The sequence below is a fragment of the Anolis carolinensis genome, chromosome X (genome assembly GCF_035594765.1).
Source record: "Anolis carolinensis isolate JA03-04 chromosome X, rAnoCar3.1.pri, whole genome shotgun sequence".
NCBI lineage: Eukaryota > Metazoa > Chordata > Lepidosauria > Squamata > Dactyloidae > Anolis > Anolis carolinensis.
The window spans coordinates 8691245-8704684 of NC_085847.1; the positions used below are offsets into that span (position 1 = coordinate 8691245).

At 42.5% G+C, this 13440-nt stretch overlaps 1 protein-coding gene across 1 annotated transcript in view; it reads right to left on the reverse strand.

Moving 5' to 3' along the window:
- The window catches only part of fbxw8 (F-box and WD repeat domain containing 8), a 45157-nt gene that overhangs the window by 7672 nt on the left and 24045 nt on the right, over positions 1-13440 (reverse strand). The window contains exons 6-8 of the mRNA XM_062958611.1: positions 8385-8581; positions 7650-7859; positions 202-329 (exon numbers count right to left, since the gene is read on the reverse strand). Of these exons, the coding sequence (XP_062814681.1) occupies positions 202-329; positions 7650-7859; positions 8385-8581 (535 nt within the window). The remainder of the gene's footprint in view (positions 1-201; positions 330-7649; positions 7860-8384; positions 8582-13440) is intronic.

Sequence of the window (13440 nt, forward strand, 5' to 3'; positions counted from 1 at the left end):
ACACCAACTGTGTCCACCAAATGTCTTTTAAAAAGAAAAAGAAATGAGGAAATATTTCCATTGAGTGTATAAAATCAAAGGCGGAGTCGCTTTCCAACCATCACCCAATTCTTGGGGCCTCAATGTCTGCACAGAGTCTGCTCCAAGTATCCACTGTGTAAGAGAACACACTGCACGAGGCTTTCTCCAGCTAAGACGTACCTTCGGTCTTTATTTCCTGCGACCACCATGAACGGGGGGCTGTCCCGGAGGTTGACACACGTGAAGTCGCCCAAGGAACTGCCAAGCTGCGTCACACATTGTCCAGTCTCCAAACTGTAGAGAAGGATCTGGAAGAAATGTCACCAAAATGCACATGAGCAACCACTGGTCTCCTTGAGCTCAAAGTAGTGCTCCCTAATGCCATTCCACCACATAGGCCATCCAGAGTGACATTTGCTTTTTTGGTATAGGAGAAGAGTCAACACTCCCCTATCCCAAAATATATCACTAGGTGGAATACAGATGCTGATAGTAACATTACCAAAATAATAGCAATTTATGACCCACCTCTTGCGGCTCGAGGCGGGGTACAGTGTTTGAACCATACTGTTTTTAACTGCTTTTTATCATTTTTGATATTGTGAATATTAACTTAATTGCATCACTTTAATTTGTTAAATCACCCTGAGTCCCAATTTTGGGGGAGAGGTGTGGTATAAATTAATAAAGAGGAGATGGTGATTACAATTACAAAAAGTGGCACTCTTGAAATATGGTGTCTTACCCAATGATATTTCTTGGATGCTTATATAAATATAGTACATAAATATAAATATAGTAATAGAAATATAATAATAAATATAATAATACTAATAGCCGGCGTCTTGCAAAGAATCCCAATCCTGGTTGGCCCAAAACTTCAAGAGTCCCCAAATATAGTATGACATGACTGCTAGCTTGTGCCCTTTTCTATTTCATCGTGAACCTAGCAAACTGGTTCCATTGTCAATCTGAATGCATTTCTAACATTCAGACAGAAACTATTCTCTGTAAAGAAACCTATGAGATCCAGGTCTGGGGTAGCAGATGACAAGTCTTTGCCGTGTTTTACATGATGGCCCTTTCATGGATTTAAAGAACGCTATCATATCCCCATCCAGTCCTCTTTTTTCCAGCCTAAACATACTGGGTTCCTCCACCTTTCTTCATATGGTTTGTTTTCCCTACCACTGGCAGCCTCCCCTGCCTTCCTCTTCTTGTTTTTTACTTGTTTCAATATTTCAAAGCCAACTTTCTGGAACAAAAGTGAACAAAACAATAAAAAAGACCACAGCAGTGCAATAAATTGTATCACCGAACTTTAAAATTCAGCCAAATGTCTGCCTGCTAACCAAACATATCCAGTAAAAGTCATTGGGAAAAAAGTGGATTTTCAACGCCGTTTAAAAACCTGACTGCCGTTCCAATTTGCCTCTATTCTTCACGGGCTGCAAAAGTGGGCAGTTTGCTCCTGATAATGTCACACCAGTAGAGAATAACATGAGACTATTATTTCTTGGTGTAGCCATTTGAACCGGATTGTGGCAACCCACTTCGGCAAGTCACACTCTCTCAGCCTCAGATGAATACAAAGACAAATCTGCTTTGAATACATCTTGACAAGACAACTCTGTGAGAGGGTTGGCACAATGTCTGAAACAACGTGAAGGCACACAACAAGAACAAACAATAGTCTGCCCCACCAACGGTCTGAGTGTCCGTGAACTGGTCCTCTATTTAAAAGGTTTGAGGAAGCCTGCTCTCAATGACCATAAAGCCACATCCTGCTTTTGTCCTCACTGTAATGCCCACTAGATCCGAAATAGTCCTCTCATCCATGCCGTACTACTAGTCTATTGCAGTCTAAAAAAGGAGTGATGGGGAAATGGAATCTAGCAGCACCTACCGTGTTTCCCTGAAAATAAGACAGTCTTATATTATTTTTTACTCCCAAAGATGCGCTAGGTCTTATTTTCAGGGGATGTCTTATTTTTCCATGAAGAATTCATATTCATTGTTGAACAAAAAAAAATGAACATTTATTCTATACTGTACAGTAGTTGTCATCACCAACCAACATAACTAAACCAGACAAACTGTGACTCCTGTCAAGAATTTCTTGTTACTACCATTATTTCCATATACAACTGGTATGTAAGCCGCCCCGAGTCCTGCTGGGGAGATGGAAGCAGGGTATAAAAATAAAATAATAATAATAATAATAATAATAATAATAATAATAATAATAATAATACTTATTATTATTATTATAGCAGCAAAGAACTGGTGGGATCAAAGAACTGGTGGGATCACTGGTGGAAAAATGAGCATGCAAAGATACTGTGGGACTTCCGAATCCAGACTGACAAAGTTCTGGAACACAACACACCAGACCTCACAGTTGTGGAAAAGAAAAAGGTTTGGATCATTGATGTTGCCATCCCAGGTGACAGTCGCATTGACGGAAAACAACAGGAAAAACTCAGCCACTATCAGGACCTCATGATTGAACTGCAAAGACTCTGGCAGAAACCAGTGCAGGTGGTCCCAGTGGTGATGGGCACACTGGGTGCTTTGCCAAAAGATCTCAGCCGGCATTTGGAAACAATAGACATTGACAAAATTACGATCTGCCAACTGCAAAAGGCCACCCTACTGGGATCTGCACTGGGATCTTGGGAAGTGTTCGACTTGTGATTTTGTGATACAAAATCCAACATATCTATCTTGTTTGCTGTGTCATAATAAAATTATTATTATTGTTGTTGTTGTTGTTGTTGTTATTATTATTATTATTACGTACATTTACCAATCCTACATGCTATGGTGTTTTGTTTGGCGGGCGCCGAGCATGCTTCCAAACAAAAACTTTGCTAGGTCTTACTTTCAGGGGAGGACTTATATTTAGCAATTCAGCAAAACTTCTACTAGGTCTTATTTTTTGGGGGTGTCTTATTTTCAGAGAAACAGGGTAGTTCGTATTTTTGTGTAGCTGTATAAATAACAATCCACTTCCTCAGATACAATGACAGAGTGATATTAAAGCCTCAGGTTGTTAAGCACAGAGTGAGTAAAGGTGAGCATTAGATGTGAGTAAATAGAGTACTCCTCTTTTACTCAAAAGGAACTCAGGAAGACAGGTCACCTTCAGCTCTAGCAGCGTGGGCCTCGCAAACAGCAACCACCTCTCCTAAGCACACACGCCAGAGAAAGCCATGTTTTCCAATTTACAGTTCTCGCCTCCCAAAACCCAAAGTTAACTGGACCCAGGTTGAGCGAGATCTCCCTGAACAATGAATAATTCAAGATGCCCGAAATGTCTTAAGACGGCCTTGGCCGTGACGCTGAGTTAAAGACCTCCGAGATTTGAAGGGGCGGAACGCCGCCTCCATTTCGCAGGCAATTCTTTCCATGTTACAAGTCCCACAACGACCTTTACCGTCTCACCCCCTTATTCACTCTTTTAATAAGGATGAGCAAATGGGATTTCATTTTCTCTGGTTGCTACGAGAGAGCAAGCTCAATTATTTATGCCCCCGCTCTCTCTCTCTTTTTTTTTTTACATGAAATACATTAGCCTAATGCTATCGCTTCACAATGGAAGTTGGGTGAATTGCGACCTTTGGCAGATGAGGAGTGGGGAAGGCTTGAAAGGCAAAACGAAAAGAATGGACTCAATTTAGGGCATAAAGAGCCAAGTAGTCAGCATGGCATTATCAAAATTGGGCACCGGAAATTTTTTCAAGAGCATTTCGTAGCCTTTAGCATTGATGATATTTGGAGCAAACAAACCTGTCAATTTCAGTTCCTCTCAATTTATAATTTTCTCTCACCTTAAGCTTGTTTGATCTGCACCCGTTTGTAAAGGTTTTATTTAAATGATCAACATCAAAACTCATAGGCATCTTTGACTAATATACAAGTGATCCCAAAATTAACAGGATTAAAAGCGGGTGTTCCTGCATGGCAGGGGGTTGGAATGGATGGCCCTTGGGGTCTCTTCCAACGCTATGATAATGTTCACACTGCACTAGGAACAACCACGGTTCCTCTCAAATATTGAATTCATACCACCAATGGAGGATGTGCCATGGTGGTGACGAGAAGGCATGGTTCCATTGGGTTATTCCTTTCCTCTGGGGAAGCAGGGCAATAACAAATGCCCATATTCACTAGATAACAAATTACAGGTGAGCTAAGATGTTGAAGACATGCTAGAGGAGAAGAGTAGCAGAAACGGAGAGAAAAGAGTCTACTACACAGAAGAGGTAGCTTTCAAGGTGGGGAAGGAGTGTATGGGGGGAAAGGGAGGGGAGAGACATACAGCAGTTCATATGCATGAATAATGGATGTTTGATTTAAAAGCGGTTTACTCTAATATGATGTAATTTTTTGACAACCAGCCAGACAGGCTCCCTTGTAGCCCCTTTCCTGGGGAGGTCAATGGTATAGCGCAGCCAATGTGGTCTCATCGAGAATCTTGGGGAAAATGGGGTTTCATACTATTCCAAAGGTGACTTTTCACTGACACTTAACTACATCCCTGGATGCATGCTGAGCTGACCTGCAGTAAGCTCAATGGGACAACCCAAAGCAAGAGCCCCATTCCCATCTTCACAGTCAAACAGTGCAAAATAAAATAAAATAAATCACAGACTATCTAGCCTTGCCATATAAACCACTGGCAGATGCGTCTGAACAAAACCAAAAGAACGAAAAAGGTTTTTTTGTTTCCTTTCAAGTTTGTGTTTGAAGAGATTTAAAGCCATCATCCCCAGGCCGCCATTGCCAAGGAGAGCCAGACATGGCCCAGACGCGGCGTTGGCCAGGCGTTAGCTGCCAAGGCACCTGCAACCCCGGCTGTTTCTGCCCACGGACCTTTCCTCCAAGTGGCCCTGCCAAGGAGGGAGGGTGGCCAAGCCCAATGAGGTTGCGACGTGGACAGATGTCTGCTGGAAGCAGCAGGGAGGTCACCCAAACCATTTAACCTGCGGACAAAGAAAAACAGGGGACGGAGCCGTTGCTCAACCACCAAACATGACAGTTGCCTTCTCACCGGGGAAGGGTGGAGAAAGGTAAGGAAACAAGGAATAAAACAGAGCGCCCTCCTTGGGTGAATTCAGCTCTTTATACTGTATTTATAAGTTGTGTCCAAGTTTCCTGGAGCAGCGCAAAACAAAAGAACAACAACTTTTTGTACAGAAACCAGAAACACATGGCACTAAAATTAAAACTGAAGACAATGCTTTAAACAACAGAAGCATATGTCTGGTGTTGCCCGGATGTCATAGGGACCGCCGCCTGCCTACTTTCTCCCTTCTCCAGCTCCGAGAAGGTCTACCTCACCCTGGACTTTCCACAGATATATACTGCATATACTCAAGTATAAGCCTAGTTTTTCAGCCCTTATTTAGGGCTGAAAAAGCTCCCCTCGGTTTATACTCGAGTGAGGGTCCTGGTCAGCTTCTATTCAGGTTGGCTTATACTTGAGTATATAGGTATTCGGAGTTGGACAGTCTTATCTTATTAAAACATTATTATTATTATTATCTTAAATTACAGTTTTATATAAATATTCAAATACATTTAACCTACTGATGCCTCAAATAATGCAATTTTATTAATATCTATTTTTATTTTTGAATTTGACCCGTAGCTGCTGCATTTCCCACCCTCGTCTTATACTCGAGTCAATAAGTTTTCCCAGTTTTTGTGGTAAAATTAGGTGCCTTGGCTTATATTCGGGTCGGCTTATACTCAAGTATATACGGTAAACCTTCCTTGCTTAGTTTCTCCATACCTCACAACCTCTGAGGATGCCTGCCATAGATGTGGGCGAAACGTCAGGAGAGAATGTTTCTGAAGCATGGCCATACAGCCCGGAAAACATACAACAACCCTACCTCACAAAGTCTTCATGGTAACTCTCTTTGGGCAGGCTCTCTCTGTGGTTCATTATTTCCTTCCTCAATTTCCCTCATACACCTTCTCCCTCTAAAAAAAATCTTTGATTGGGAATGAGACGACTGAAGAGGGATGTACAATTTAAATCACACAGAAACACCTACTGGTCTAGATAAATGTGCCCAGTTCATCCAATACTTTCTTGCCAGCATTGTACAAAATCTTGGCCCCGAAAGTACAAAATGAAGCATAACGGCAGGACGGATGGAGGATCCCATCCTTCTGAAACAGGGCCAAAAGGCATTGATACATCTTCAACAGCAATCTAGAGATAGATCATCGACTTCTGACCAGAGTAATCAACCAATGCAAAGTCCCTTCACGTCTAGGGAATAATTATCATAGTAGACATTAGTAATTAGTTTCCGGCGTGATGTCAGCCGGTGCAGCAACGCCAAGCAAGCAAGCGTCCTTGTCAAACACATCCCAGCCGTCTGGGCTCCGTCAGCTCCATCTCCCTGGTTAGAAAACACACCGATCCACGGCTCGCAATTCATCTGCCAGGACATGCCAAGATCTGAGTTGTAACTGATAGCAGAGTGCTCCAAAGAAGGTCTACTTTGAGCACTTTCAAAGGGAAGCAATACCGGTTTGCTAAATGAAGGAAAACAGTTCCCTCTAGAGGCCTTCCACTGCAGAGAAAGGTCTGCTTCCCTTGAAGGCTTTTCGAGGTCGACTTCTGTGGGCCATCTATATTATGGTGGAATCAGGGCTGCAGCCAAATTGGGGGGGGGGGGGGGGGGGGGTTAGGGGTTCAACCTCCCCCCCAAAACATTTTCAGGGTTTTTTTAAAAAAACTGGTTTACTCATGAATTTTAACTGATTAACCAAATCCACATAACTATCCACTGAAAGTTATCAATGCAGCCTGATTTCTAAATTATTTTGCATTATGGAACTACTCTTCATGATTCGCTAAAAAAAAAGAAATCAACCCCCCCCCCCCCCACCTCCCGAAAAAAATTTCTAGTTATGGTCCTGGGTGGAATCACCCCAAGACTTAATAATTTTATCATCTGCCTCAGTTGAGGAGCAGTCACGGCTCAGGAAAATACCCAACTGCAGTCAATTCAGGGCCACTTTTTGGGTACCTAATCTAATGCTCATTTTTTTTTTGGCTAAATAACCTCGCCAAAACTAAGATGTGCATGAGATTTGCTTCCAAATGATGGTGATTCTATTATTGGGTTTTTTTGGTATGATCATCATTTCTTGCTTATTTAATCTTACTGTAATAGGAAGTGAATGCAATACATTTTGATTAGAGATGCAAATTTCTAAAAGTTCGATATTTGGAGATGTTTCGAGACATAACGGCGCTCTCGGCTGTAGCCTGGGGATTTCATTTCTTTAAAAAAATCAAGAGGAAAAACAAAATAAAATGACAGAACTGGTCAGTTGTATGCAACATATGGCTTCTATCTTCCCATTCTGGGAAAAAAACAGGGTATAAAGCCAATGAATAAATACATCCCCATCCCATGCCTAGCAGGATTGTAAGAATGATGGAGGTTAAAATGGTCACGTTATTGGCACATAGAATCAATAAAACAAGAACGGCAGTCAAGATGGAGAGTCAAATGTGCAATGATAACCATACATCTATCTTAACAGACAAGAGCTGTTCCAGTTGAATTTTCTTTGGTACCAAAACACTTACGCACCTTGTTGGTCTCATTGATCAGCCAGCCAAAACCTTTCACTCCAAAGGCCACCTCACTGGCCGAGACATCCAGGCAGGTGACAGGCTGGCCATAGACAGAATGCAACACTTTGGCGGGTTCTCCTGCCTTCAGAAGATAGACATCCTCTTCGGCACTTGCCACCATCACTGGACGGCCCACCACGCAGGGCACCAGGCAGAGGGACTGGACCTGAAATAATTCCTACGAGTTCAGAGATGACCACAATGCCAGCTTTCAGTCTTACTTCCTTTTCTCTGCTTGCTTTCTCTTTCCAGACACACATAACTTGCTCTGGTGAACGTTTTGTCTCATGCCTTGGGCTAGATCAGAGGTGGACCTCATGCGACCCTCTAGCAAATGTGGGTTTGCCCCTCAGAGACAAAAGGTTTGATTTGTTTTCATATAGAAATGGCATTGGTAGTATTTCTAAGATGGAGAAAATTAGACCAATTACTTTTTTTAAGGAAGTCTAAAACAAATTCTGCTTCATGTCAACACATGTGTTCTGGGTGTTATGGAATATTCTTCATGCAATATCCACAAAGTTGACATGGGCTCCCTCAAAAGACACTGCCATTCCCAAACGGGGTAGGCAAACTAGTATCCTCCTGGATTCTGACCACAAATCCTATCACACCTGCTGCCTGATGGTTATAGCAGTTGTACTTCAAAACATCTAGTTGCCCATCAATGCAGTAAACTGTGAGTTCTCACCAGCTTCTGGATTTCAACTTCTGCGATGGTCTCCCAGTATCCCATGTCATTTGCCGCTTCCACTCTGACCTGGAAGGCTGATGCCGTTGCAACCGCTGCCCTGTCAGTTGAGAGAGCCAGCGCTTGGATCTTCTGGTTGTGCTGGTAGTGATGGATGGGCTCAGAACCCAACATCAAACTCCACACTTTAATCAACCCTGCAGACCAATAAGACAGACGCTGAGGAAGACAATACTGCAGTTGTAATGTTGATTAACACAACATTATTTTGATTTTCATCTTCATTTTACCAAAGGCTAAACACTGACTTTTGACTCTCACAGGGGTCCCTGGATCTCAGCAACTCCAACCAATTTACCAGACAAAGGCGACAATAGCACTGGAATAAATGGCACCTCTGGAGACCAACAGCAGCCTGGAAGGAATCAGTGGGTCAACAAAGTGTGGGGAGGGGGAGATTCCTCATCTGGACCACAGCCCTCCTCTAATAGCTGCTATTTCTAAAATAAGACAAACCCAAGGAAGATGATGGTCAAAACAGGACATAGTGAGGACTACATTCACTACCTTCTGTAACCTGATAATAACAAACACCGAGAGTGTCTACAACAAGAGTGTCAACCTCATTTTCACCGAGGGCTACATCTTGTCTTGTCTTGTTATGCTTGTCTTCAAAGGGCCATTGGATCAATGGACAGAGAATCCGTGGATATAGAAAGAGGGTCTTTCAGAATGGTAACCTAAAGCCCGAGAAACAGATCTAGAGTTAGGAAGGACACACAGGAGAACTTATTTCAATTTCAGAAATCTTCCACACTGGGAACTCTCCATGCTTCTGATCTTCAGATGCTTAACTAGCCAGATGAGGTCCATAAGCTACATTGCAACATGGCATTTCTAGTGTTTCTCTAGTTGTGCTGTTCAGAAGTTTGTGAAAGACTAGTACTAAAGATCGCTTTAGCCCCAACAGTTCAATGAACTCATAAGGACATTCCCTCATGCTGCTGTGGATGGACAACCCAAGCTATGCTTGGCCATATTTCCATATTTTAAAAGAAACAAAGCCTGAACAAGACAAGGAATCCACATCCAAACAAATTGAAATGGAAATTCATGTACACTTTCGTAAAGATATTCCGGTGCCTGGGAAGTACTCCCCTATCACACATCTTAGGAGCTCTCTACTAATAGCATTCCTCCTGAATATTTATGTTCCTCATCAGGGGAGCAAAAGTCATCCACAAGCCATTTTGGGGTTGCTATAGTTAAAAAAACAAAACAAAACAGAAGGATGCATATTTAAATTAATCTGTTTGCCTAAACAATTAGCCACTTTGTTTTGTGCGCGCAGAGCCAAATCTGCAATTAGGCTACCATTAAAGTGTAAAAGTCCCAACTAGAAACTGTCCCAGCGGAATCGTAAGGCTCTTGGAGAAGGATTTTACAAATTTACTTGGAGACATAACGGTAATTATCTTGATTGTTTAAAAGGTAAATAATGGCTAGACCCATTTTGGGAGGAGGGGGGGCGATAAAACCAAACACACAAAACAGCAGCTGCCTACCCATGCTTTATAAAACTAGTTAATACATTGCAAGAGACCAAAAACAGTATCAGACGCCGAGATAAAACTGCAGCGGGAGCCAACCACTGTACTTCAGTCCAAAATTCCAAAGAGTTTATTTGATGCCACAGCCATCATTTCAGCTTTGCTTCTTACATTTTTAGGCAGTCCTAAAATTCGTTCAAGTCTTCCTTTTGCCTTTAAAACTCACTGAGCAATATTTAGTATCTCTAATTCTCTCTTTAACCTACCATACAGGGCTTGGATGCTAACCATTACACTCCAGATCAGACCCAGGATAAGTGGCCTGTGTATACGTGCCCGAAGATTGTCATCAGTTTGAATTCTGCAATTATTTAATACAGTTTAAATTTTGTTTTTTTGTTCCCAACTACATGTGTTACTATATTCCCTCTCTTTTTTCTAAGTTGCCTTGAGTCCCAGCTTCCAAGGGATGGGTGGATGATGGTAGTGGTTATTACTTTCAGTCAAGTGCTGGAAATAAAACCATTAGTAACAGTATCAGTCTCATTCTATTATTATTATTATTATTATTATTATTATTATTATTATTATTATTATTGACACAACAACATAGTCTGACACAGCAAACAAGATAGATATGCTGGATTTCGTTGTTTTATTATTATTATTATTATTATTATTATTATTATTATTATTTGTATTCTATTTTCATCTCGCAACCAAGATGCAAAGCAACTCACACTGTTAGAAAAGAACACCACAATTGAAAACACACAAATATTAATAAAGAATTTAAGATACAAATTTCCAAGAGGATGTGAAAGGGATCTTGGAGTCTTAGTGGACAACAAGTTGAACATGAGCCAAGGGTGTGATGCAGTAGCTTAAAAAGCCAATGAGATTTTAGGCTGCATCAAAAGAAGCATAGTGTCGAGATCAAGGGAAGTCATGGTGCCTCTCTATTCTGCTTTGGAAAGACCTCACCTGGGATAAAAACCCTGTGTCCAATTCTGGGCAAAGTGATTCAAGAAGGAGATGGACAAGCTGGAATATGTTCAGAGGAGGGAGACTAAAATAATAAATTATTTTGAGGAGCAGCTAAAAGAGCTGGGTCTGTTTAGCCTGCAGAAGAGAAGGTTGAGAGGAGATATGATAACCAAGTATAAATACCGGAAAGGCTGTCATAAGAAAGAGGGAGCGGGCTTCCTTTCTGCTGCCCTGGAGACTAGGCATCAATGGAGCCATGAGTTCCAATGTCGGAAATGAGATTCCACCTGAATATCAGGAAGATCTTCCTGACCACAAGAAGAGCTGTTCAACAGTGGAACTCTCTAACTCGGAGTCCAGAGGAAGCTCCTTCCTATTAGGGCAGCTTTGATTGTGTTTTCCTGCACGAAAGAAGGGGGTTGGACTAGATGGCCCATGTGGTCTCTTCCAACTCTACGATTCTAGGATTCTAAGAGGGTAGCACATCCTTTCCCCTTCCCTCCCGTGATACGAAAACTTCTGAAGGTGTAAATCGGAAAGGAAGAGGGCAGTGGGCTAAAGCCAAAGGCAGCCCTGCCTCCCTTTCACAAGGCAATGGCTTGGTGCCAGGCCCAGGGACGCATGGAGCAGATGGAGCCCTGGCAAGGCCCCTGCAGCCCCTGCATTAGCAGCATCTGCTCATTACCCAGAAATCCTTTCCCCGCTTTATCTAATGCTCCAGGAAAAGCATTTTGATTTGATTCATTTCGGGTAAGGCAACATGGAAGGCAATTAGTGGTTAAAAAAACACATCAAAACTGGAAGGCTGCCAGCGCTGACAATGGGAAATAAGGCAGAAGAAATAGGAGGCCAGTCAGTTGGAATTCAAAACATCACAACTGTGGATTCAGTTGCCAAGTCTTATTGGCCTCCCTGGTATAGAGGGAAGGTGAGCAGGGAAGAGATGGCAGAGCCCAGCAGCGCGTTCGCTTCCATCTCTCCCAACACACAGGCCGCCAGTCCCATCGGGATGGATACTAGAAGGACTATGAAAAAGGCATGGATTCAACAAGCTCAACTTCCCACAGTTCTTTCTTTGCAAAGGTAAAGAAGGCTGGGATGGAAGATGTCTACACTAAGAGATTCCAAGAATATGTGGGACTGCCTTGTCAGTCAGGAAATAACAGAATCGCCTGCTCAGGCAACTGGACACTCCTCAAGAGTCAACAGAAGGCCAACCTGGAGCAGACCATCTTGGCTCCCAACCCTACAGAAGGTCTGAGCAGCACTAAACCTAAACCACACCAGGTCAGTCTGTCCAAAACAAGAGCTAGACTGGGGAGTCCTCCACACCAAGATCACCACCGCCCCATCCGATACAGAAGACTGGGTCCCAAGGATGCTCTGAGTCACTTCTGACAGGACAATCTCCACATGGATGGAGAAGAGCCTCAGAATGACAACCAAGAAGACGGCAAGCACAATCCCTACATCCAATTTAGCTACTCAAGGAAGGGAGGCTATATGCTCCTTACCACTGCTATAAGGAGTGGAGAGATAAATAGGCCAAAAGAATCTCTATTTTGTCCTGGGCACCAACCTCCAGATCGACACAAGCCAGGTTGCACCTTGATGGACTCATTCTTATGCATCTTTTGCATGGTGATTTGGGAGATGTTTTTCCTCTTTACCATAAGTCTTGCATATTTGTAAAGCCACCTTGGCTAGTGGCCAATTATTCATCTCAACAGCAGGGTTGAATACTTTAAATACATAATTTCCCACTTACAACTGTGCTTTGTTCGATATTTAAATTTAGAATTCAACTTCCACTAGGCAGGGATCTGTCTTTTATGTAAGATAAAATTTAAATTGCTGTGTTCACAAATGGAACTTTCTGCAGCTGGGCCTAGTCATTTCCCGAAATGTTCAGTGTTTGTCCCATGGGGAGAAAGACAAAGAACGAAGAAGGGTAAACTTAGTAAAACGGTGTGCTCTTGACTATTTGTTCCTACCACACATGTCCATACATTTCTATCTATTGGATTTTTTTTCTTGTGCATTTGTCAAGCCACACTGGCTGTACAAAAACAGCAGGATGCAAAATACTTTGAAAACTTAATTTCCCTCCTACCACTCCATAATGTCCCTCTTTACTGGAATTTAGAGTGCCACGTTTGTCAGGGAACCTGTCTTTTCTTTAAAATCAAGCGCACAGAGACATGTGCACAAAAGGAACATTTAGTTGCTGGCCTACTAATTTCCATAAATGTCTGTTTACTTGACAGGAGGAAAGAGAAGGGAGGGCCTTCCTGACAGCATTCAGGGTGCTTGAGATGGTCAGCTCCATCAGAATGCTGTACTTACTGACGGACAGACTTACTTACTTAGGCAATCCCTCATTGTCCGAGTATAATGGCCTTCCAAGTGTAGTGTCTTGACGGTGTCTGTGGAGCCTTATTCTTGACCAAAGACGAAGGAACTGCCCTTGTAAGCCACCCTGAATTCTTCCAGGGAGATGGGGCGGCATACAAATAAAG